The sequence below is a fragment of the Mobula birostris genome, chromosome 8, assembly GCF_030028105.1.
Source record: "Mobula birostris isolate sMobBir1 chromosome 8, sMobBir1.hap1, whole genome shotgun sequence".
NCBI classification, from domain to species: Eukaryota; Metazoa; Chordata; class Chondrichthyes; order Myliobatiformes; family Myliobatidae; genus Mobula; species Mobula birostris.
In genome coordinates this window covers 91,714,107-91,741,114 of record NC_092377.1, presented here as the reverse complement: position 1 = coordinate 91,741,114, position 27,008 = coordinate 91,714,107, and the positions used below count along the sequence as shown (strand labels likewise).

The window sequence follows — 27,008 nt, the reverse complement described above, 5'->3', positions numbered from 1 at the left end:
CTGAATTACTGCTATATTGCTCTCTTTCTATCACAGGCCCTCCCACCATTTCCACTCCTTCCTTGTCTGAATCCTCCCCAGTCCACCTCCTTACTACCACCTTCAATCTTTGCTCCTTCCAGAATTGCTGATACCTCAGTCTCTCAGCGCCACCTTCCCCCACTCAGTCTGATCCTCTTCCTTCTAGCTACTCACCCTGTCCTATCCCTCAATTCTTTAATCCTCCTTCTATCTAGAATCACTGCTATCTCCTTCTCTCTTGCTAATATACTCCCTCCACCTCTTTTAGATCCCTCCCTCCTTCCACCTGATCACTCTCTCCCCTACACTATCCTTCCCCCATTCTAACCTTCCACCTTTTCACTCCTTCCACCAGCTCACTCTCTATCCTTCCACTTGTTCACTCTCTCCCCTTCCAGCCCTATCCTTCCACCTGCTCTCTCCTTCCTGCACAATCCTTTAACTACTATAACTGCCCCCTCTTTCCATTACACTCGCACCATCTCCTCCCTCCATCTGACCGCTCCCTCCTTGCATCTGCTCGCTCTCTCCTCTTTTACCCCATCATCTTTTGATCCCACCCTCTTTCCAGGATCACTGCCACCTCCCTTCCTCACTCCCAATCATCACTCGCAGTCCCAGGGGAGCAAGGAGCGTCTGTGTTCGCCGCCGAGACCTGTTTCCCCGCACCCTCGGAGCTCGACAGACGGCGGACTATGAGCCACTGAGACTGCATCCGTTCCCCGCTCCACCATGCCCGGAGCAGCAGTGCTGGTCTGCGGGATCCTGGCGGTCGGCGTGTGGCTGCGGACCGCAGCGGCGGGACCGAGGGCGCTGTTACTGGACGAGTTCCGTCAGCAGCTGCACCAAACCTGGCAACCTGAGGCCTCGGGAACCTGCGACGCGGCCTTCGCGCTGATGCAGGACTACATCATCCGCACTCGGGACTCGCTGTCGGCCGGTGCCGCCTTCTTACGCGCTCCAGCCGGTGTGAGCAGCCCCGAGCAGTGCCTGCGGGCCTGCTGCGGCCTGCCCGGCTGCACGGCGGCGGTGGTCGAGCGAGTCCCTCCCGGTGGCGGAGTCGTCGTCGTCCCCGCCTGGGAGCGGGGGCTAAAGGCCAGACCCCGAGGCTCGGCCAATCTCAGTTGCTACCTCTTCAACTGCACCCACCGGGGCCGCGACGTCTGCCGTTTCTCCCCGCACCGCGGCTACAGCAGTTTCTCGCGACCGCTCAACGACAGCCGGCGCCCGGAGCCGCATCGCCATGGCAACCGTAAGGGCCCTGCGCCGCCGCCGTTACCGCGGGCGCCCCGACCGACGGCACAGCCTGACACCGAACCGGCGTGGCGGGGCAGCTGTGTTCAACCTGGGCAAGTGAGGTCGGCACAGGGAGGTAGCAAGGGGGCTTTAGTCTGGAGCTTTTAGCCCTTGGCAATGGCCTTGTGATGGTGGGGTCGGTTGGATATGGTGCACGTCTGAATGGCGGGGCTCTGGGAAGTGATATCGAACAAAGTCATGCTGGGGCATAGTAATAATCTGGCCATTCTAAACTCCTTTTCATCTGCTCACTCTCCAGCCAGTTCCATCCTTCGTTATCTGATCCCTTCATCCTAACTGATCTCTGCACCCTTCATCTGCTCTCTCCTTTATGCCCCTTCCTGGAATCTCTGATCATGAGGAACGCTTGGAAATGGGACTGATTTTGGAGAAGGATTGCAGAGTTATGGGGCAAGGTCTGTAGAGGTTTTGTAAACACAATGGTGGGCATACTTTCAAATGCTTAAAATGAGCAATGCAGCTGACGGCTGAACAAGTTGTACTTCAGCCATTCCGCATAGAACCAGCCGTGTGACCTGCTGAGTATTTGCAATATTTTCTCTTTTAATGTCAGATTTCTAGCTCCCTACTGCATTGTTTAAGGTCATATTAGAGGCAGCAGCAGATGACAGGGCTAAAATTGGGGGGAAAAAATAATGCAGGCAGCATATGGGGAAGGAGAAACAGTTAAATGTTTTAGACTGTCAACTCTTCATCAGAACTGGGATAAAGTCATCTAACAGATTTGTAAAGAGCTGATCTTGGTGAAAGTTCAGGCATGTGATTCATGAGTGTCATAGTGCTGATCCAGGTCTGCAGTGTGTCTGAGAATCAAAACAGAAGTGCAGGTGCAGGGAATCTTACAGAAAGGCAATTTAGAAGGATGAGAGGGGATCTGATTGAACACATACCCAGAGAGTGGTGGATATGTGGAATGCTCTGCTCCAGAAGGCAGTGGAGGCCAAGTCTCTGAATGTTTTCAAGAAAGGGATGGATAGAGCTCTTAAAGATAGCAGAATCAAAGGTTACGGGGTAAGGCAGGAACTGGATACTGATTGTGGATGATCAGCCATGATCACAGTGAATGGCGGTGCAGGCTCTAAGGGCCGAATGGCCTACTCCTGCACCTATTGTCTATTGTCTAAAGAAAGGCATATTTATCAGGTGGTGTCTGAGGAAAGAACTATCAAAGGTCTTTAATCTGAAACACTTCCTCTTGTTTCTCTTGGCAATTGGTTTATTATTGTGACAAGTACCGAGATACAATGAAAAATTTGTTCTGCAAATCAATTTGCAGATCATTTCGTCAAGATAGTAACAAAGTGAAAAGTAATAACAGAATGCAGAATAGTTAAACAGAAAGTTAGTTTCCACTGAATCTACTTAATTTACACTAAGTGTTTGCAGTACCTTTCTCTTTTCGTTCTGCTTGTATTGGTTGACTTCTGGAAGCTATTATCTTGGCACAGAGCTGTTCAGAATGGTGCCAAGAAAGTGGAAGTTTAATGGAGGGATGGTGGCAGTGAACTGCAGACTACTCTTGTCCCTTTGGCGTGCCTCTGAGCTGGTTTATAATGTCCCGGTTAAGCATAATAACATCAAGATGATCAAATGATTATACATCCTGTGGTGGAACTGGTTTAACGCATACGGAAGAAGCTTATGTCAGTTGTATATGCTAAACTTAAGGATTGAAAAAAATTAAGAGATTCTATTAGGCTAATTTTGTCTTTCCTTGAGCATGTAATTGATACCATATTTGACCCTGAGGTGAGCTTTCAACCAAGTATATGCTCCATCCTTGTGCTTACTTTCACCTCTACACCTCTGCCCAGCATTTACAGCTTGGCCAGTTTCCTGAAATGGATACCTCAGTTTTATTTCTATACTTGACTACATCTTGCACAGGTAATTCTTTGCCCATGTCCCATCTTTAATTTCTTCCTTGAAATGCCCTCTTTCTAACCCTCTCAGCATATTTCCCTTCATTGGCAACATTCCGAATCAACCTAACATCTTCCAAGAGTCAGAACATTGCAGCAATTCAATGCAGATTGAAACTGGATGTAGATCAGAGATGTATTACTCAGTAATCAATACCATATAAATGCAGCATCATTAAGGTCACCTATTGCCATCTCTGTAATAGTTATTGCTGTTTGCTTTTGCTGGCTCTAGATTTGACTGTTTGTTCATAAGGTGTTTTAGCCATCTGCTCTAGTGAGATCACCTATTAGATAACTTCTTGATTCGTGCTTAAAATTGTTTGGACAGCTATCCAAATAGCTCCTTCCATGCTGAAAGGCTGTAGTGTTTTGGGATGTTTTTTTTATGATGAAGGTGCTACATTATTGTTAGGATTTTTAAGATAAATGAATGTGTTTAAAAAAACTTTGTAGCTATTTGTTTTGTTGGAGGAATCCTGAACAAGGGTCATAGTTAAAACTTGGTTTTGCTTAAGAGGACATTTTTTATGCAGATAGGGAAAGTCTCAAAGTCTCAAAGTCCAACAACCTCCTCTTTTTCTTGAATGTTGTTGAAGTCATGAGAATTGGAAAGTTCAAAGCTTAAACTGGTGGAGTAACACATGCAAAATTCTGGTGGAACTCGGCAAGTTAGGCAGCATCTATGAAGAGAAATAAACAGTTAACGCTTCGAGCCAACACCCTTCAAAAGGACCGATGTTGAGTTCCTCCAACATTTTGTGTTTGTTATTCTGGATTTCTAGCATCTGCAGAATTTCTTGTGTTTATAAGTGGATGATTTTCAGATTAGCAAACAATTACACGCCAAAAACTCCTAGCATCAGTTCTAGGGCACCAAACATTTACAATATATAGCAAAGGCTTTGAAAGGACTATATCCATTGTAGCTAAACTTACTGGCAATAGAAAGGTAATGAGAAAGTAAGTTGCAAAGAGATAAAGATATGTTAAATTATCAGATATAAAATTGACACATGAAATATGTGTGGAGCGTAATTCAGTTAATTTGGTAGGAATGGTAGGAATGCTTAAATGGGAGAATATTATTGAATGCTATGTCCAAAGATATCTACTTGTCCAGAGGCATGACATGCTGAAAGGTAGCAGGCGGATACAGCAGGTATTTAAGATGGTGCATTAAATATGACTTCTATTGTAAAGGAACTTAGAGTATAAAAATAGGGATATCTTGCTATAATTAGAGGGTGTTCGAACATGGAATACTGTAGAACTTAAATAATCTGGCGTGCTTGGGACTTGCTGATGCCAACTGACAGGTTTTCTGGGCCATTGGATGTTATTTATATGTATTTCTCAGCACAGTTTCAATTTGTTAATGGATGTCACATGGTATAATAAATTCTCGAATGAACTCCATGAGTTTTAGGGAAGCATAAGAGTGGACCACAGTGAATCTCCATAAAATGTGTGAATGTTTGGACAGTGGTTTATTGGAATCTCTATGTACTCTTAGTGTCCTTGTTTAAGGAGAGGTATGTTAGTACGTTTCATAGTGTGCTTCTTGGGATCGAGGGGTGAAATTATGAGGAAAAGTTGCATTTATAAAAATGCGAGGCACATTTACAAAACAAGTGAAAGAGATTTATGGGAAAAAGTATAGATGGAGCTTCTGAATAATGGGTGTTTGCTTAAGATGGTGTTGAAGAGGAATTACTTTGCTGAGAGTTCTGAATCTCAGAAATTCTCTAATCCAGAGGGTTTTAGACAGTGCATCAGTGAATATATTTAAGGCTGAGGTAAGCAGGTTTATGGGAGCAGGGTTGTTAGGCTAATGAGACAGTGGAATGAGGCCAACAGGCAGATCACCTGTGATCTTATGTAATGTTGAAAAAGCCATGAGGAACAACATGCCTACTCCTGATCCTGTTTTTCATATTCTTATTAACAAACTGTATTGATGATTAGGATAATTGAATGAATCTAAGACATCATCCATGTTTACCAAAGGTACAAAGCCTGGTGGGAAAGCAAATTGTGAGGAAGACCCAGGCTGTAAAAGGATGTAAACGAGTCAAATGAGTGGACAAGAAGATGCGAGATAGAGAATGGTGTGGGAAAATGATGTCATGTATTTTGGTAGGAAGCATAACAAAACAATAAAAATGTTGGTATACAGAAGATCTGGGACAAATGCTATATAAAACACAAAGTTAACACAGGTGCAGCAAGCATTAAGAAAAGCAAATAGTATGTTGGCTTTCATCAGAAGGGAATTTTAGTATAAGAATAATAAGGAGCACTTAGTACAATTTGTACAGGGGTTTTCCCACAGCTGATGTATCGCTTTTGTGTTTTGTACTGGAGGCAATATGGTGCTGATTGGAAATTGATTTGCACTGAGGTTACTTTAGATAAATAGCTAGTTTAAAAGAATGAGAGGTTATTTCTTTCTGAAGAGAGGTTTCTATGGTGTGTGTTTGCTCTGTCTGGAAGTGGGGCATGGCCATTCAGGCTTTAGGTACTTAATTTCTGAGTATGTTTAGCTGTACATTATTAAAAACCAGAAAAGCTGGAAATTGAGTAGGAACATGTATAAAAACCCAAGAATTAGGACCATCAAGGTCATGGCTGATTTTGTTCAGTGCCATTTTCTTGCATTTTCCTGTAATACTCCAGGAAGCTATTTATTTCTATTTTGAATGAAATCTATGACTGAGAATTCCAAAGATTCACCCCCTTCTGGTGCTGATCACATTTCAGTCTGAAATGGCTCAGCATTTATTGTGAGACTGTGAACCCTGGTTCTAGACTCCTCAGCCAGGGAGGCATTCTCCATCCCGTTGCCTTGTATGATTTTTGTAAGTTTCAGTGAGATCACATCTCCTTCTCAACTCTGGAAGATACACCCCTGGTTCACACAATCACTTATCTGTCAACCCAAAAGTCACTCCGGTAAATGATTGTTGTATTTGCTCTATGGAAATATTTCCTATTTGGGTAAGGATACCTTGCAACACGCCAGGTGCAGGTCCACCAAGGCCTTACGTGATTGCAGTATGGTAACTACTCCACTCAAATTCTATTGTAATGAAAGCCAATTTACCATTTGTCTTCCTAACTGGCTATTGTATGTGCATGTTAGCTTTCAGTGACTTGTATGAAAGGACCACACATCAAGGTTGCTGGTGAACGCAGCAGGCCAGGCAGCAACTCTAGGAAGAGGTACAGTTGACGTTTCGGGCCGAGACCCTTCCTGATGAAGGGTCTCAGCCCGAAATGTCGACTGTACCTCTTCCTAGAGATGCTGCCTGGCCTGCTACGTTCACCAGCAACTTTGATGTGCGTTGCTTGAATTTCCAGCGTCTGCAGAATTCCTCGTGTTTACGTGTATGAAAGGACTCCTTGTTTGCTTCGAATATGAACATTTAATAATATGTCACCATTTTAAGACAAACTCCACTGCTCTGTGCACTGAAGTGAATTACCTCACACGTTTCCACAACGTATGCCAACTATCATGCTCTCATCCACTCCTGTAATTTGTTTATATCCCTTTGAAACCCTTTTGCACCCTTCTTCCTACTCACAGTCCTAACCATCATCAGCAAAAGATCTCGAGGCAGAGGATCAGCCTGGTTTCTACTGTAGTAGTAGGCTTTGGGATTATCTGGCCTACCCCTCTCTACCTGCCATGATCAAAGCACTTCACAATCAAAAAAATGTACAGTCACATTTAATATAGGGAAACAACAGCTAATTTGCCAAGAGTATAGTCCAATAATAGCAATGAGATAATGTTTTTAGTCATATTGGTTGAGGAATAAGTATTGTCTTGGACACTAAGGACACAATATCCCCTGATATTCTTTGAAATTGTGCTATGTAATCTTTGAAGAACTTTGTTTTAACAATTCATTAGCAAAGTATCAGCTCCCATAGGTACAGCACTCCCTCAGTGCTGCACCAGAGCATTGACTCAGAGCATGCTTTCATCTCCAAATGTGACTTAGACTGTGAATGCTTCAAACTGAATCATGGCTGATCCCTCTTGTTTTCAGAGACCTTCACAATCCACCCCTTTTAGTGCAGTCCTCGTCCAAATCAGCAACTGATTTATTTTCTGGGAGAGGTGATTTCTTTATCTTTCTCTTTTTCTCTAGGGGATGATGAAGCCCCTCACTGTGATGCGGGACAAGATGTGAACTTGCTTCTTCCCACTGACTGGGTCCTGCTGGATGGCAGAGGCAGTTCTGACGATCGGGGGATTGTCCGTTATGAGTGGACCTTATTGCAAGGCGATCCATTGGTCAATATGAAGGTATTTTACTTCTTAAGAAGGAATTCATTTTGTTTTCCCCAGCCATATCGCCTTTATTTCCAATCCCACACAAATCTTTGAGGAGAGATTCAAATGATTGAAATCTGTAAGTCCTAACTGAGACTTTTATTGGTTGTGAATACTGCTGTATGCCTGTATGGTAACAGTGTCCTTTGCTTCAGAGAGACAAACCTGCACTGGACATGAACATGGCTTTGCAATTGTATGTACTCTAACTGCTCCCAGTTGTTTATCACTGTAACACTTCAGAAATGAATATGAAAGTCAAATAAAGCCGATGTGAAACAGTAGGTTCAATCAATAACCTGCTGATATCCTGCAATGTGCATTTAAACTATAATATGCTCCTTTGCAATTGTTGACGAGTAAAGATTTTTCTTTTTTCTAAATAAATTAAATACGTGAAACTAAAACTGCCCAATTTAAAGGCCAAACTGAGATAGAGCACATTTATAGCTGAAACTCTATGTGAGGCAATGACAGTTTCTAAATTGGTGTACCTCATTTGTTTCTCGGGTACCTCTCTTGTAATGGCTTCATCTATCCATCTCACCTGATCGTAGCCAACACTCCTGTACCGCTTCGTCAGACAAACACATATAGTCACTTTGTTGACTTTTCAACAACCCTCACCCTTCCCCCTTCTTTTCTTACCTGCATATCACCCTCCCCTGATCCCTTCCTCATTCCCTTTTTCCATGGGCCACTCTCCCCTCCTATCAGATTCCTTTTTTGCCAGCCTTTCATCTTTTCCACCTATCACCTCCTTGCTTTTTACTTCACACCCATCCCCACACACCTGGCTTCACCTATCAGCTTCTAGCTTGTGCTCCTTCCCCTCCCCCCACCCCGTTCCTTTCCAGTCTTGACAAAGGGTCTCAGCCTGAAATGTCTACTCCTTATTCCCCTTCATAGATGCTCCCTGATCTGCTGAGTTCCTCCAGCACTTTGTGTGTTGCTTTGGATTTCCTGCATCTGCCGAATCTCTTGTGCTCTTAAATCTCAATAAAGGTTATCCAGCAGTTTGATACTGCTCTGATATTAGGACAGGGTAAAGAATGTACCATCTCTGCACCTGTCCCAACATCTTGACTTGACATGTAACTGTTCATTTCCTTAATCAGATGCTGCCTGACCTGCTGTGCCAGGTCAGCACTTTGCCTTTAGCTCCAGATTCCGGCACAGCAGCCTCCTCTGCCTCAACAGTCTATTCATCACAGCTGTGGTTAGTGCTCCTCTCAGCATTATGTTCCAGCTTTCAACTGAGCTCCAATTTATCAACATTACCATCATTCTCCAATGCCCCTATGCTGATCACATTGACTTGTACTTAGCTGGACCATGTTAGTGATACAATATGAATATAAGGACCCTTGACGAAGGGTCTCGGCCTGAAACGTCGATTGCACCTCTTCCTAGAGATGCTGCCTGGCCTGCTGCGTTCACCGGCAACTTTTATGTGTGTAGATCATATTCTACCCCATTCTGATGTGTGGTCTGAACAACAACTGAACCTCTTTATGCTCTTATCCATTGAGTTGCTGCCACATGATTGGCTGATCAGATATTTGCATTAACAAGCAGGTGTACCTAATAAAGTGGCCACTGAGTCCATATCTTGGTTGTATGCTATTTTCAGAAAATCCTTGAACGGTTCTTCATGACTGTCCTCTGAACTGTTAGTGATTACAAAACTGTTGAGAAAGCATTTTGCCAACTTCAGCAGAATTGTTTAATCATTAAATAAAATGTGCACTGAAAGGTAAGATTATCAGAATAAAATCTGAAATGCAAACCTGGTTTAGCACGTGTTGCGGTCTGATGAAAGTAATAGTAAATAATAAAACAATATTAAAGGGGAAACCTATTCACCATAATGTGTAAAATGAAGTAGAATTTGTCTGTTTTACCTGTTGTCTTTTCTGGCAATTATGTGGCACTCACAACTGAGTAAGAATGTCCTGGGTTCAAGTTCCACATCGTTCACCAGAAAAGAAATTCTAGGGTGACATTCAAATATTCAAGGAGTGCTGCAAGGTTAGAGCTACTGTTATTTGGGTTTTGGCGTGAAACCAAGGAGCCTTCTATTTCAGATGAACATTAAAGATCCCATGACACTATTCAAAAGTAGGCTGGTGAATTGCCCTAATATTTATCCCTTTAGAATTTGAATTTGACTTTATTTAAATCTTACATCTTTCCCACAATGTGAAGGAGTAAAAATATTTGCATAATGACTGTCACAATGTACAGACATGTGAATTTATAAGTCCAATTGGCTGTCCCTAGCCTATTGGTCCCGGTTTCAATGCTGTGGTATCATTTGCCAGATGGAAGCAGTTGACATAGATTATGGTTGGGGTGAGTCATATCCCCGTTGATCTTCCAGGCCTTCTTTCTGCACCTGCTGTAAATGTCCTCAATGGAGGGAAATTCACATTCACAGGTCTGCTGGGCTGTCCATACTATTCTCTACAGTGCCCAGCGATCAGAGTTGGTGCAGTTCCCATACCAGGTGGTGATAAAGCCAGTCAGGATGCTCTCAGTGGTGCCCCTGTAGAAGGATTAGGAGCCATGAGATTACAAAAGCTACTCTCAATACTTAGTCTCTTAACCAATTTGCATCTTTAGTAACAGTGGTGTTGCTTCAGTTGTGGTTAAACTTCCATGCTTCCACTGTTGATTTGATTCCCTTTCCATTTGCAACCATGAAGCACCACCTTCATACTCCATCTACAGTCTGCATGGTTGACAACCCATACATTAGCTTAAATGCCACAAACACCCGTCTATCCTCTCCCAAACTACTGGACCATGGCTGCAGCTGTGTGGGAATTTCATACACTCACACACCATTCCAACCTAGCCAAACACTCTCAGCCTACTTTGTGCTACGAAAGGTGGCTGTGGGTGCTGGTTTTCAATCATTCTTGTAGCAGGGGTTCCTCAAGGCTGCAACTGAGGCTGAACCGTCTCCTCTGTTTTATTAATACTTCCTGTCTTGGACATTCATGGTAAAGTGTTCACTTCTACTTTCAGGCATTCCGCTAGTGAAACAGCCTTGCTGGTATGTTAACAACCCTGGAAAGCAATCAGGCAGGGACTAGCAAGCAGCAAGTAACAACTACTTTCCCTTGAAATTAAATGGTGTTACTATGTTCAGATCTATCACCATCAACGTTCTTAGGATAAACATTAACCAGAAACTTAAGTGGATCATCATTTTGAAAATTGTGGCTTTATAAGCCTCTCAGGGACTTAAATGTTTTATGATGAATAACTTACCTGTTGACACTCTGGAACCTTTTCACCATTTACGGAGCCAAAGGTACTTGTTCTTGTCCAACTGTAGCTCCAACACATTCAGGAAACTATATACATCTAGGACAGGAGTAGTTTACTTTATTGACAGACCATTCTCTCCAAACGTTCATAGGCATGTTAACTGTGTGAAACAAAAGCCAAGTTGTCTTTCACATGACCTCCCAAACCTGTGATGTGCACAAGAGCGTCTCTGAGCACCAACAGGTCGAACCTTGAGGTAGATGGGTTACAGCAACAGAAGGCCATGAACATACACTCAATGGCCACTTTACTATGTACAGAAGGTACCTAAATAAGTAGCCACTAAGTGTATGTTACCATTCTTAATGGTCACTGGGCCTGGGATTTGCCTCGTAGATGTAGTGGGAATACAAAAAAGCATCAGGAGAGAAAAGATGAATGTGAAGATAAGCTAACCAATAGAGGATACCAGAAGTTTTTTCATACATATAAAGAGTAAAAGAGAGGCAATGGTGGATATTGGACTACTGGAAAATGACCCTGGAGAGGTAGTAATAGGGGATAAAGAAATGGCAGGCGAACTTAATAAATATTTTGCAACAGACTTTACTGTTGAAGACAATAGTAGTATGCCAGAAATCCGAGTGTGTCAGGGGGCAGAGGTGAGGGCAGTTGCTATTACTAAAGAGAAGATGCTTGGGAAGATCAAAGGTCTGAAGGTAGATAAATCATCTGGACCAGCTGGATTACACCCTAGGGTTGTGAAAGAGGTAGCTGAAGAGATTGTGGCAGCATTAGTAATGATCTTTGAAGAATCGCTAGATTCTGGAATGGTTCTGGAGGACTGAAATATTGCAAATGTCACTCCACTCTTTAAGAAGGGAGGCAGAAGAAAGGAAATTGTATGCCAGTTAGCCTGACTTCAGCGGCTGGGAAGATGTAGGACTCCATTATTAAAGACGAAGTTTTGGGGTACTTGGAGGAACCTGATAAAATAGTTCAAAGTCAGCATGGTTACCTTTAGGGAAAATCTGGTCTGATTGGAACCTGTTGGAATTCTTTGAGGAAATAACAGGCAGGATAGACAAAGGAGTGTCAGTAAGATGTTTACTTGGATTTTCAGAAGGCCTTTGACAAGCTACTCAAATGAGGCTGCAGTAACAAGATAAGAGCCATATAACCGTATAACAATTACAGCATGGAAACAGGCCATCTCGGCCCTTCTAGTCCATGCTGAACTCTTATTCTCACCTAGTCCCACCGACCTGCACTCAGCCCATAACCCATGGTATTAAGGAAAGATACTAGCATGGATAGAAGATTGACTGCTTGGCAAGAGACAAAGAGTTGGAATAAGGGGGGCCTAGTCTGGTTAGTTGCCTGTGACAAGTGGTGGTGCTCCACAGAGGTTGGTATTGGCACTGCTTTTTTCACGTTATATGTCAAAATTTTGATGACGAAATTAATGGCAGATTTTTGCTGCCAGATTTTCAGATGATACAAAAATAGGTGGTGGGCAGGTTGTGTTGAGGACTCAGGGAGTTTGCAGAAGCAGAGGGCACAACCTTAGAATAGAGAGGCGTCCATTTAGTACAGAGACAAGAATGAGCAACACACACAAAATGCTGGAGGAACTCAGCAGGCCAGGCAGCATCTATGGAAAAAGAGAACGTCGATGTTTCGGGCTGAAACGTCAACTGTACTTTTTTCCCTAGATGCTGTCCAGCATTTTGTGTGTGTTGCTCAGGTTTCCAGCATCTGCAGATTTTTTCTTGTTAGAGATAAGATGGAAGAGGTGGATAGGTTTGTGGTTTGTCAGGACATCAAAGGTACAGGGAGAAGGATGGAGAATGGGATTGAGAGGAACAATAAATCAGCCACAATGGAATGCTGGAAATGACTCATTGGCCCAACAGGCCTAATTCTGTTCCTGTGTTAATGGTGTAATACCTACAAGCTTAGAATCCATTCCTTGAGCTGCATACAAGATTATTTACAGAAAACTGGGCTTAAAAGAGATGCCATTACATATAAACACTTGACAAGATAATAGATAAAGTATCTCTTAAAAAATTTAATTTGTCATTAAAAAATATTAGTGAAAAAATTTGTCCAAAACTCAGCAATGTTCTAGTTTACAGCAAGGCCTTTTTACTCTTGGATTTGCTGGTCTCTATTAACTCTTGGGTAAGCAACACCTTGACTTTAAAGTTTTCTTCATCTCTGTTTGCACATCACTCATATTGTTTCACTCCTCCGTATTCCTGTAATTTCCCCCAGCCCTATAAACCAATATATCTCCTCTCTTCCAATTGTTGTGTCCTTTCATCCCTAAAGGTGCTCAAAAAGCTGAAAGACCCAAGGGTACATAAGTCACCTAATTGGATAAATTGCACCCTAGGGTTCTGAAAGAGGTAGCGGTAGAGATTGTGGAGGCATTAGTAATGATCCTTCAAAAATCAGTAGACTCTGTTATGGTGCCAGAGGACTGGAAAATTGCAAATGTCATTCCACTCTTTAAGAAAGGAGGAAGGCAGCAGAAAGGAAATTATAGACCAGTTAGCCTGACCTCAGTGGTTGGGAAAATGTTGGAGTCACTTGTTAAGGATGAGGTTATGGAGTACTTGATGACACAGGACAAGATAGGACAAAGTGAGCATGGTTTCCTTAAGGGGGAATCTTGCCTGATGAACCTGTTGGAATTCTTTGAGGAGATAGCAAGTAGGGTATATAAAGGGGATGCAGTGGATGTTGTATATTTGAACTTTCAGAAGGCTTTTGGCAAGGTGCCACACATGAGGCTGCTTACCACGTTAAGAGCCCATGGTATTGCAGGAAAGTTATTGCCATGGTTGGAGCATTTGCTGATCAGGAGGAGGCAGCGAGTGGGAATAAAAGGATCCTTTTCTGGCTGGCCACCAGTGACTAGTGGTGTGCCGCAGGGTTCGGTGTTAGGACTGCTTTTTATGCTATATATCAATAATTTAGATGATGAAATAGATGGCTTTGTTGCCAAGTTTTCTGATGATACAAAGACTGGTGGAGGGGCAAGTAGTGTTGAGGAAACAGGTAGGCTGAAGAAGGACTTAGACAGATTAGAAGAATGGGCAATAAAGTGGCAAATGAAATACAGTATTGGAAAATGCATGGTCATGGAACTTTGTAGTACAAATAAATTTGCAGACTATTTTCTAAACGGGGAGAAAATCCAAAAATCTGAAATGCTAAGGGTTAACTTGCAGCTAGAGTCAGTGGTGAGGAAGGCAAATGAAATGTTAGCATTCATTTCAAGAGGTCTAGAATACAGGAGCAGGGATGTGTTGCTGAAGCTTTATAAGGCACTGGTGAGGCCTCATCTTGAGTATTGTGAACAGTTTTGGGCTCCTCATCTAAAAATGTGCTGGCATTGGAGAGGGTTCAGAGCAGGTTCACAGGGATGGTTCCAGGAATGAAAGGGTTATCATATGAGGAATGTTTGATAGCTCTGGGTCTGTATTCGCTGGAATTTAAAAGGATGAGGGGAGATCTCAGTGAAACCTTTTGAATGTTGAAAGGCCTAGAATGAGCAGATGTGGAAAGGATGTTTCCCATGGCGGGAGAGTCAAGGACAAGAGGATAGAGGGCATCCATTTAAAGCGGAGATGTGGAGAAATTTTTAGCCAGAGGGTGATGAATTTGTGGAATTTGTAACTGCAAGCAGCTGTGGAGGCCAGGTTGTTGGGTGTATTTAAGGCAGAGCTTGGTAGGTTCTTGATTGGACACGGCATCAAAGGTTAATTTTTCAAAACTCGTTAGATTCTGGACTAGTTCCTGAGGATTGGAGGGTGGCTAATGTAACCCCACTTTTTAAAAAAGGAGAGAGAGAGAAACCGGGAAATTATAGACCAGTTAGCCTAACGTCGGTGGTGGGGAAACTGCTGGAGTCAGTTATCAAAGATGTGATAACAGCACATTTGGAAAGCGGTGAAATGATCGGACAAAGTCAGCATGGATTTGTGAAAGGAAAATCATGTCTGACGAATCTCATAGAATTTTTTGAGGATGTAACTAGCAGAGTGGATAGGGGAGAACCAGTGGATGTGGTATATTTGGATTTTCAAAAGGCTTTCGACAAGGTCCCACACAGGAGATTAGTGTGTAAACTTAAAGCACACGGTATTGGGGGTAAGGTATTGATGTGGATGGAGAATTGGTTAGCAGACAGGAAGCAAAGAGTGGGAATAAACGGGACCTTTTCAGAATGGCAGGCAGTGACTAGTGGGGTACCGCAAGGCTCAGTGCTGGGACCCCAGTTGTTTACAATATATATTAATGACTTGGATGAGGGAACTAAATGCAGCATCTCCAAGTTTGCGGATGACACGAAGCTGGGTGGCAGTGTTAGCTGTGAGGAGGATGCTAAGAGGATGCAGGGTGACTTGGATAGGTTGGGTGAGTGGGCAAATTCATGGCAGATGCAATTTAATGTGGATAAATGTGAAGTTATCCACTTTGGTGGCAAAAATAGGAAAACAGATTATTATCTGAATGGTGGCCGATTAGGAAAAGGGGAGGTGCAACGAGACCTGGGTGTCATTATACACCAGTCATTGAAAGTGGGCATGCAGGTACAGCAGGCGGTGAAAAAGGCGAATGGTATGCTGGCATTTATAGCGAGAGGATTCGAGTACAGGAGCAGGGAGGTACTACTGCAGTTGTACAAGGCCTTGGTGAGACCACACCTGGAGTATTGTGTGCAGTTTTGGTCCCCTAATCTGAGGAAAGACATCCTTGCCATAGAGGGAGTACAAAGAAGGTTCACCAGATTGATTCCTGGGATGGCAGAACTTTCATATGAAGAAAGACTGGATGAACTGGGCTCGTACTCATTGGAATTTAGAAGATTGAGGGGGGGATCTGATTGAAACATATAAGATCCTAAAGGGATTGGACAGGCTAGATGCAGGAAGTTTGTTCCCGATGTTGGGGAAGTCCAGAACGAGAGGTCACAGTTGGAGGATGAAGGGGAAGCCTTTTAGGACCGAGATTAGGAAAAACTTCTTCATACAGGGAGTGGTGAATCTGTGGAATTCTCTGCCACAGGAAACAGTTGAGGCCAGTTCATTGGCTATATTTAAGAGGGAGTTAGATATGGCCCTTGTGGCTACGGGGATCAGGGGGTATGGAGGGAAGGCTGGGGCGGGGTTCTGAGTTGGATGATCAGCCATGATCATAATAAATGGCGGTGCAGGCTCAAAGGGCCGAATGGCCTACTCCTGCACCTATTTTCTATGTTTCTATGTTACGGGGAGAAGGCCGGGGAGTGGGGCTGAGGAGAGGAAAAAAAGATCAGCCATGATTGAATGACGGAGCAGACTCACTGGGCCAAGTAGCCTAATTCTGCTCCTATCTTATGGTCTAAATGTACTTATTTCTCCATGCACAGCTCTCATGGCTCTCAGCTCTAGATGTTGCTCCCTGTGCCTATGTACCTTACTTTGCTATTTAAGTTGTTCTTTAAATCTACCCCAAACTAAATATTTCCCTCATGTTTGTTAGGAGGTTCATTGCCAGTATTTAAAATCTTCTTTGAGTTGCAGTGTTTTTGATACAGAAAAGGCACCATTACAAATGGAAATTGTTGCTGTAAAAGACTATTCATACACGATCCAACAATCTGCAAGACTTCCTGTAATAAACTTTAGACACAAATTTCATCCTGTTTGGAGCTCACTATTGATTTCAAGAATAAAGTTAACGGAAATTATTCCTGTCAAGAACTTTATTCCTGCACCATTATTGCATTAGATTGTGAGCCTGAAGATCCTGGAATGAACCAGCTAATCTGCACACAGGGAAATAATGTAAATGAACATGCTAATTCTTCTTGGAGGTGATAGATGAAGGTTAGGTGGAATTCTTTGAAATTTACTTGAGCTATCTTCGATACCCATGAGGAGAGACATGGAATAATTTTAGCACAGGGCAACACACACAAAATGCTGGAGAAACTCAGCAGGATAGGCAGCATCAATGGAAATGAATATTCCCAAGAGGCATTGGAGCTTTTACATAAAAAGAATGCAGGGAATGTTGGTAAATTGAAGCTGTGTGGGAAAACTGGGACATAATGCTGAGAGGAGTGCTGACCATGCTGTGACTCTGGAGACACAGGAGGCTGCTTTGCTGGAATCCGGAGCTATAAACAAAATGCTGAGCAGGCTCAACAGGTCAGGTAGTACCTGATCAGGGAACTGGACATTTACGTATCAGGTCAAGACTCTATCTGGACTAGGTGTTGGGACAAGTGGAGAGATGGTACATTCTATACTCTGTGTCCTGCCCCAGTACCAGAACAGTATTAAACTGCTGCATAATCTTGGAGATTTAAAAGCACAAACACAAGGGATACTGCAAATGCTGGAAATTTAGAGCATCACACACACGAAATGCTGGAGAAACTTTAACAGGTCAGGCAGCATCAATGGAAATGAATAGACAGCTGATGTTTCAGGCCGAGACCCTTCGTCAGGATTCGAAAGGAAAGGGAAAGAAGCCAGAACAGGAGGGTCAGAGGAAGGGAAGGAGTACAAGCTAGAAAATGATAGGTGAAGCCAGGTAGGTGGAAGAGGGAGAATGAATGAAGTAAGAAGATGGGGGGTGATAGGCGGGAAAGGTAAAGGACCAGAGAAGAAGGAATCTGATAGAGGGGATTGAATCATGGAGCAAAGGAAGGAGGAGGGGTACCAGGGGAGCGATAGGCAAGTGAGGAGAAGAGAGGTAAAATTGGGGCCGGAGTGCGGAATTGAAGAGGGAAGGGGCAGTGGGAAAAAATACTAGAAGTTGGAGAAATCAATGTTCATGCCATAAGGTTGGAGATTACACAGATGGAATACAAAGGATTGCTCCTGCAACCTGAGAGTGGCCTCATCATGGCAGGAGAGGAGCCAATGGACTGACGTGTTGGAATGGGAATGGGGATTGGAATTAAAATGGTTGGCCATCAGAAAATCCTGCTTTTTGCAGATGGAGCGAAGGTGCTCAATAAAGCAGTTTCCCCAATCTGTAATGTGTCTCACCAATATAGAGGAAGCTGCATCGGGAGCTCCGGATGCAGTGGACAACCCCAACCCCACAGATTCATTGGTGAAGTGTATCCTGGTTTGATAGCAGCCTTCTAATCTTGTGACTGTATGTTCTTTTTGGGTTTCAGTCTCCGCAACCTGGAACATTGAAGATGAGTGGCTTACGAGAGGGAGTGTACATGATTCAGTTGTCAGTCACTGACTCCATTGGACAAAGGAGTACCGACAACGTCACTGTGACTGTGATGCCACCAAAGCAGCAAACAACAGGTCAGTTGACCCAATGGAAAATGCAGGCATTGTTTCTTGGGTGATGCATCGTCCCCTTCCACTGAAGACATTATCACCTTTCCCTAGTTATAATCACAAATCAGCACTGGATTATAAACATGAGAAAGTCTGCAGATGCTGGACATCCAAAACAACACACACAAAATGCTTAACAGGTCATGCAGTATCTATGGTAAGGAATAGTTTCCATAACTTGGTGTTTCAGGCCAAGACCCTTCTCCAGGACTGGAAAGGAAGGGGGAAGACATCAGAATAAAAAGGTGGAGGGAGGGGAAGGAGGATAGCTGGAAGGTGATAGGTGAAGCCAGGTGGGTGGGAAAAGTAAAGGGCTGGAGAGGAAGGAATATGAGAGGAGAGGACAGTGGACCACGGGAGAAAGGGAAGGAGGTGAGGATCCAGAGGAGGTGAACGGCAGATGAGAAGAGGTAAGAGGCCAGAGTGGGGAATAGAAGAAGGGAGCGGGGGAGAGATTTTTTTTTACCTGAATGAGAAATCGATATTCAGGCCATCAAGTTGGAAGCTTCCCAGATGTTGCTTCTCCATCCTGACGGTAGCCTTATCTTGGCACAAGAGGAGGCCATGGACTGACATGTCAGAATGGGAATGGGAATCAGAATTAAACTGTTTGACCACCGGGAAGTTCTGCTTTTGGTGAATGGAGCAGAAGAGCTCAACAAAGCAGTCCCCAGTTTACAACTCGTCTCACCAATATAGAGGAGGCTGCATCAGGAGATTATCGGGAATTAAAGAGTAACCTGAGGAGAAGAATTAAGTGGGTACCATTTGGGGGATAAATATATCAAGGTGATAACAAAAAAAATAATCCAGTCAATCAGATAACTTCTCTGGCAACTTTATAATAAGTCAGAGAAAGCAAAATGTGTGGTGTTAGGTCTTGTAACATGCCAGATTTGTTTCCCCCTCGTTAAACACCCCTGCCCCACCCCAAAGGATTTAAGTAGGGCTCTATCCCACTCCCTCGAAGAACCTGGGGGGCATTTGCTGGTAATATGGGGAGAATAAGGTAGGTTAGGGTAGGATCAGTGTACAAAATGAGTGCATGATAGTTGGTGCACACTTTGCGGGCTGAAGGGCCTGTTTCTATGCTGCATTGTTGTGCAAGTGTCTCAAACGGACTCTCATGCAGCTCTGACATGTTTATGTCACACTCTCACACATCCTCAGAAACAGCTATGTCTTTATACACATCACATCATGCTCACTCTTTCACACTGCAGCACCCTCTTCACACTAAAACCTGTCACTCCTCACTTTCACAAGTAATCACTCTCCCTCTAGCTCTCACATGCTTTTATTTGCTTTCTCTCTGCCCGTCATTCGTACACCCCCCCGTTCATCTTTGTGTTAGGCTGAGTTTAACCCAACAGGTTTCTGCTCTCATTGTTACTGTTCTCCACCATCCACCCCCTTAGCTCAGCTCCAGTCTGACTGTATTAGATACAGAAACATAGAAAACCTACAGCACAATACAGGCCCTTTGGCCCACAATGCTGTGCCGAACATGTACTTACTTTAGAAATTACCTAAGGTTACCCATTGTCCTCTATTTTTCTAATCTCCATGTACCTATACAGGAATCTCTTAAAAGACTCTATTGCTCTATTGTATCAGCCTCCACCACCATCACCAGCAGCCTATTCCACGCACTCACCACTCTCTGCGTAAAATAAACTTACCTCTGACATCCCCTCTGTACCTACTTCCAAGCACCTTAAAACTGTGCCCTCTTGTGTTAGCCATTTCAGGCCTGGGAAAAAACCTCTGACTATCCACACGAACAATGCCTCTCATCATCTTGTACATCGAAGTGATGACCTTGGTGATGATCTGATAGCAGTACCATAGATAACAATTACACAGCCACTCAAAGTTTAGCAGGCTTTCACGTAGGAGCTACTTATGTGCTGCATCTTAAAATGAGCCCAGTTTTTATACATCACAGCACTACAGCTAATACCCCTTACCTGAAATTCCAAAATCCAAAATTTTTTTGAGTGCTGACATGACGTCACAAATGGAATATTACACAAGGCATAAAATACGAGGAATTCTGCAGATGCTGTAAATCCAAAGCAGCAAACACAAAATCTTGGGGTTCAGCAGGTTAGGCAACATCAATGGAAAGAAATAAACAGTTTACATTTCAGGCTGAGACCCTTCATCGGGACTGGAAAAGAAGGAGGAAGATGCCAGAATAAAAATGAGGGGTGAGTAGAAGGAGGATAGCTAGAAAATGATAGGTAAAGCCATGTGAGTAGGAAAAGTAAAGGGTGGAGAGAAAGGAATCTGATAGGAGAAGAGAATGGACCATAGGAGAAAGGGAGGGAGGTGGGGATCCAGGAGAAGGTGACAGGTAGGTGAGAAGAGGTAGGAGATCAGGGTGGAGGGAGGGAAATTTATTTTTACCTGAATGAGAAATCAATATTCTTGCCATCAGGTTGGAGGCTACTCAGACTAAATATAAGGTGTTGCTCCTCCACCCTGAGGGTGGCCTCATCTTGGCACAAGAGGAGGCCATGGACTGACGTGTTGGAACAGGAATGGGTATTAAAATTTAAAACGTTTGGCTATGGGGAAGTTTCGCTTTTGGCAGATGCAGGGCGGAAGTGCCCCAGTTTACTTGGGGTTAAGTCCATATCCCTGAAAGTGGCAACACAAGTAGGTAGGTTGGTTCAAAAGGCAAATGGAATGTTTCAGATTGCGTCCACGATATCCTGCAGTGGGAGGGAGAACAGCCAGAGGTCATGGTACATATTGGTAGCAACAACATAGGTAGGAAAAGGGAAGAGGTCCTGAAAACAGACAACAGGGAGTTAGGAAGGAAGTTGAGAAACAGGAACGCAAAGGTAGTAATCTCCGGATTACTGCCTGTGCCACGTGACAGTGAGAATAGGAATAGAATAATGTGGAGGATAAATGCATGGCTGAGGGATTGGAGTGGGGGCAGGGATTCAGATGTCTGGATCATTGGGACCTCTTTTGGGGCAAGTGTGACCTGTATGAAAAGGACGAGTTGCACTTGAATCACAGGGGGACCAATATCCTGGCGGGGAGGTTTGCTAAGGCTACTGGGGAGAGTTTAAACTAGAATTGTTGGGGGATTGGAACCGAACTGAAGAGACTGGGGAAGAGGCTGTTGGCTCACAAATAGAGAAAGCTTGGAGACGGTGCGAGAAGAAGGATAGGCAGGTGATAGAGAAGGGACGCGTTCAGACTGACGGTTTAAGGTGTGTCTATTTTAACGCAAGGAGTATTGTGAACAAAGCGGATGAGCTAAGAGCGTGGATCAGTACTTGGAGCTATGATGTGATGGCTATTACAGAGACTTGGATAGCTCAGGGACAGGAATGGTTACTTCAAGTGCCGGGTTTTAGATGTTTCAGAAAGGACAGGGAGGGAGGCAAAAGAGGTGGGGGCATGGCACTGTTGATCAGAGATAGTGTCACAGCTGCAGAAAAAGTGGACGTCATGGAGGGATTGTCTACGGAGTCTCTGTGGGTGGAGGTTAGGAACAGGAAGGGGTCAATAACTCTACTGGGTGTTTTTTATAGGCCGTCCAATAGTAACAGGGATATCAAGGAACAGATAGGGAAACAGGTCCTGGAAAGGTGTAATAATAACAGAGTTGTCATGGTGGGAGATTTTAATTTCCGAAATAACAGTTGGCATCTCCCTGGAGCGAGGGGTTTAGATGGGGTGGAGTTTGTTAGGTGTGTTCAGGAAGGTTTCTTGACACTATATGTTGATAAGCCTACAAGAAGAGCGGCTGTACTTGATCTGGTATTGGAAAATGAACCTGGTCAGGTGTCAGATCTCTCAGTGGGAGAGCATTTTAGAGATAGTGATCATAATTCTATCTCCTTTACAATAGCATTGGAAGGGGAAGGAACAGACAAGTTAGAAAAGCGTTTAATTAGAGTAAGGAGGATTATGAGGCTATCAGTCAGGAACTTGGAAGCTTAAATTAGGAACAGATGTTCTCAGTGAAAGGTACAGAAGAAATGTGGCAAATATTCAGGGGATATTTGTGTGGAGTTATGGTAAAGGACAGGAACCGTGGTGTACAAAGTATTCACTATGAAAAGGATCTCGGCAATTGTAGTGATGACTTGCAGCGGACTGAAAAGCTTGAGCATGTAGATATTAAGAAAGAGGATGTGCTGGAGCTTTTGGAAAGCATCAGGTTGGACAAGCCACTGGGACCGGATGAGATGTACCCTGCGCTACTGTGGGAGGCGAAGGAGGAAACATAGAAACATAGAAAATAGGTGCAGGAGTAGGCCATTCGGCCCTTCGAGCCTGCACCGCCATTTATTATGACCATGGCTGATCATCCAACTCAGAACCCCGCCCCAGCCTTCCCTCCATACCCTCTGATCCCCGTAGCCACAAGGGCCATATCTAACTCCCTCTTAAATATAGCCAATGAACTGGCCTCAACTGTTTCCTGTGGCAGAGAATTCCACAGATTCACCACTCTCTGTGTGAAGAAGTTTTTCCTAATCTCGGTCCTAAAAGGCTTCCCCTTTATCCTCAAACTGTGACCCCTCGTTCTGGAGATTGCTGATCCTCTGCCAATGATCTTTCCATCATCAATGGGGACGGGAGAGGTTCTGGAGGATTGGAGGGCTGCAGATGTTGTTCCCTTATTCAAGAAAGGGAGTAGAGATAGCTCAGGAAATTATAGGCCAGTGGGTCTTACTTCAGTGGTTGGTAAGTTGATGGAGAAGATCCTGAGAGGCAGGATTTATGTATGAACATTTGGAGAGGTATAATATGATTAGGAATAGTCAGCATGGCTTTGTCAAGGGCAGGTCATGCCTTACAAGCCTGATTGAAATTTTTGAGGATGTGACTAAACACATTGATGAAGGAAGAGCAGTAGATGTAGTGTATATTGATTTCAGCAAGGCATATGATTAAGGTACCCCATGCAAGGCTTTTTGAGAAAGTAAGGACGCATGGGATTCAAGGGGACATTGCTTTGTGAATCCAGAACTGGCTTGCCCACAGAAGGCAAACAGTGGTTGTAGACGGGTCATATTCTGCATGGAGGTCAGTCACCAGTGATGTGCCTCAGGGATCTGTTCTGGGACCCCTTCTCTTCGTGATTTTTATAAATAACGTGGATGAGGAATTGGAGGAATGGGTTAGTAAATTTGCTGATGACACAAAGTTTGTGGGTGTTGTGGATAGTGTGGAGGGCTGTCAGAGGTTACAGCGGGACATAGATAGGAAGCAAAACTGGGCTGAGAAGTGGCAGATGGAGTTCAACCCAAATAAGTGTGAGGTGGTTCATTTTGGTAGGTCAAATATGATGGCAGAATATAGTATTAATGGTAAGACTCTTGGCAGTGTGGAGGATCAGAGGGATCTTGGGATCCAAGTCCATAGGACGCTCAAAGCAGCTGCGCAGATTGGCTCTGTGGTTAAGAAGGCATACGGTGTATTGGCCTTCATCAATCGTGGAATTGAATTTAGGAGCCGAGAGGTAATGTTGCAGTTATATAGGACCCCGGCCAGACCCCACTTGGAGTACTGTGCTCAGTTCTGGTCACCTCACTACAGGAAGGATGTGGAAACCATAGAAAGGGTGCAGAGGAGATTTACAAGGATGTTGCCTGGATTGGGGAGCATGCCTTATGAGAATAGATTGAGTGAACTCAGCCTTTTCTCCTTGGAGCGACGGAGGATGAGAGGTGACCTGATAGAGGTGTGTAAGATGATGAGAGGCATTGATTGTGTGGATAGTCAGAGGCTTTTTCCCAGGGCTGAAATGGCTGCCACAAGAGGGCACAGGTTTAAGGTGCTTGGGAGTAGGTACAGAGAAGATATCAGGGTTAAGTTTTTTATGCAAAGATTGGTGAGCGCATGGAATGGGCTACTGGCAACGGTGGTGTGGAGGCGGATATGATAGGGTCTTTTAAGAGACTCCTGGATAGGTACATGGAGCTAAGAGAAATAGAGGGCTATGGGTAACCCTAGTAATTTCGAAGGTAGACACATGTTCGGCACAACTTTGTGGGCTGAAGGGCCTGTATTTTGTAGGTTTTCTATGTTTCTAAATGGCATGCTTTCCTTCACAATATTCAGTGGTAAGTTCAGAAAGGCATATTACAGTTGTCTGAAACATTGTTTAGGTCACATTTCGAGTACGGTGTGCAATTCTGTTTGCATGACCAGAATGACTTTGAGACTTTGAAAAGGTGCAGGAGAGTTTTGACAGAATGCTGCTTGGATTAGAATGTCTTAGCTATAAGAAGAATTTGGATAAACCTGGATTGGTTTCTCCAGAGCATTGGAGGCTGAGTGGAGACATCAGAGAAGTTTGAGAGGTAGAAATGGGCTAAAGAGCCTCTTTGACATTTAAGTGGATATGTGGAAATGTCAAATACTAGAACCTGCACCTTGTAAGGCTAAAGGAGGAAAATTTTAAAGAGATTTACTAGGCAAGATTTTCCCACAGAGAATTAGGTGCCTTGAACGCTCTGCCAGCTGAAATAGTGAAAGCAAATAGTGATAATTAAATGGGATTTAGACACACGCATGCAGTGAATGGAGGGGTATGAACCATGTGCAGACAGATAGGGTGAGGTTGGATTGGCATCATGATTGGTATGGATATCATACAGGCCCTTTAGCCAACCTATGTTGTACTGTTCTGTGTTTTACATGTACTACATATTAAGATGCTGTTGGGTCTGCTGATAGATACACCGTTCTCTTTGCAGACTGTACAGGAGTTTGCTCACGATACCAGTTCATCTGTGATGATGGCTGTTGCATCGATATCACTTTGGCTTGTGATGGGATTGCCCAGTGCCCTGACAAATCTGATGAAACCTTCTGCCATGACTGTAAGTACAACCCCTGGCACGAAAATCAAGGTTCTTTTACCTTGCATTCATTAACTGGAGCGCAAAAAGAGCAAACAGTTATTAATTTAACAACTGTTTTATTTTTGATTCCAAAGTTAATATAGGTCGTAAGATAGTGACCCATACAACCCTTGCTGCTGTCTCAGAGCAAGATGGTACTGCATGGCCCTTTGGGGACAGCTTACAGAAGGATTCCATCAAAAGCCAAAAGCCAATGGGGCATCTCGAGTCTGAAATGACACAGTCATCCCAAGCAGAAGGGAGAGGCAAACCCAGCGCTGGCCGGCTTCCAGGTAGGAGTATAAAAGCAATCAGAATCTTAGAATCACAGCATGAGAACAGGCCATTCAACCCCAGTAATTCATGCCAACCATTGGACAGCTTCCTGTATTAATTCCATCGCCCCAGCCTAGGTCCAGAACATTCTGTGCCTGAGCTAATCAGGTGCTCATTTTGCACTTAAACACTGTCAGGTGACCCAGCTCTTTGTGTGCCTATCTAATAAACACCTGTTAAAAATCCCTAATGTATCTGCCTCTACCACCACCCCAGGGTAATCCCATTATCCTTAACTTACGTTCTCTAATTTTAATTTGGGGAGAACACTTAGAGCAACAATGTGTGTAGCATCACAGGACACAGAGAGAGGCCACTCAGCTTCTCAGAAAATGTTACTTACATCAGGTGTGAAAGGCAGGTTTGAGAAAAGAGAGTGGTGGGTGCCTGGAATGTGCTGCCTCGGGTGGTGATCAAGGCAGATACATTAGGAATTTTTAAGAGACATTTAGGTAGGCACTTGACTGTGAGGAAAATAGAAGGATATGGACATTGTATAGGCAGAAGGGATTAGTTTAGTTGGTCACTTGATTACTAATGTTATTGCTGTGGCGCATGGTTGTGGGCTGAAGGACCTGTTCCTGTGCAGTACTCTTTTATATTCTATCTTCTTCCCATTCCCTTCATTCTTTTATATGTATTTGCACATTATGGGAAGCTACTTAATTTCTGTGCAAAATAAAGAACCTCAGAAGTAAATGTATTGTTTTCTGATTTATGTTCTACATTCATTAATGTCTGCCTCCTATAACCAAGCCAATTTTACCAGCTTGCCTTAGATGCCACGTGCCCATGGCCAACCTACTATGCAGGATCTTGTCAAGTACTGTAGTAATGTTCATACAGACAACATCTGCTGTAAAGGCTTCCCAATCACCACCTCAGAAAACACAATCAAGTTATTGATAGGATTTCCTATGCACAATCTCATGTAGGCGTTCCCTGGTCAATTTATTCCTTAAAACTTTCTCCAGTAATTTTATCCACTGATGAAAGGCTTATTAGCCTGTAGCTACCTGGCAGTTGAGTATAAATCAGTGAGTTTTGGGTTTGAGGCCAGTGACTTTCACCAGAGGGACATCACAGCAACTGGTGCTAGAGCCTCAGCTGCTAACATCTACACTGAGTGTTTGTCCATGATCGTCTGCTGCTGTAGCCCATCCACTTCAATGTTTGATGCGTTGTGCATTCAGAGATGTTTTTTTTGCACACCACTGTAGTAACACGTGGTTGAGTTCCTGTCAGCTTGAACTAGTCTGGCCATTCTCCTCTGACCTCTCTCATTAAAGAAGTGATTTTGCCCACATAACTGCCACTCACTAGATGATTTTTTTGTTTCGCATTTGTAAACTATAGATGATAATAATCATAATATGATTGAATTCACCCTGAACGTTGAGAAGGAGAAGCTAAAGTCAGATGCTAAAGGGAATTACAGAGGCATGAGAGAGGAGTTGCCAGAATTGATTGGGAAAAGAACACTGGCAGGATGACAGCAGAGCAGCAATGGCTACTATTTCTACAAGCAATT

At 43.7% G+C, this 27,008-nt stretch overlaps 1 protein-coding gene across 8 annotated transcripts in view; it reads left to right on the top strand.

Annotated features, from left to right (window-relative positions):
• The first annotated feature begins 364 nt into the window (after positions 1-364).
• Positions 365-27,008, top strand: part of lrp11 (low density lipoprotein receptor-related protein 11) — a 72,954-nt gene continuing 46,310 nt past the window's right edge. For 5 of the 8 annotated variants that reach the window (XR_011886876.1, XR_011886875.1, XR_011886874.1 and 2 more), the window contains exons 1-5: positions 366-1,273; positions 7,424-7,581; positions 18,080-18,221; positions 24,995-25,120; positions 25,237-25,434. Coding sequence is in view for 3 of the 8 variants with exons in the window: in XM_072265656.1 (XP_072121757.1) it covers positions 754-1,273; positions 7,424-7,581; positions 18,080-18,221; positions 24,995-25,120; positions 25,237-25,434 (1,144 nt within the window). In the remaining 5 variants the exon portion in view is untranslated. Of the gene's footprint in view, positions 1,274-7,423; positions 7,582-18,079; positions 18,222-24,994; positions 25,121-25,236; positions 25,435-27,008 lie in introns of all 8 variants that reach the window. The other 3 variants (XM_072265656.1, XM_072265657.1, XM_072265655.1) reach the window with 3 other exon arrangements.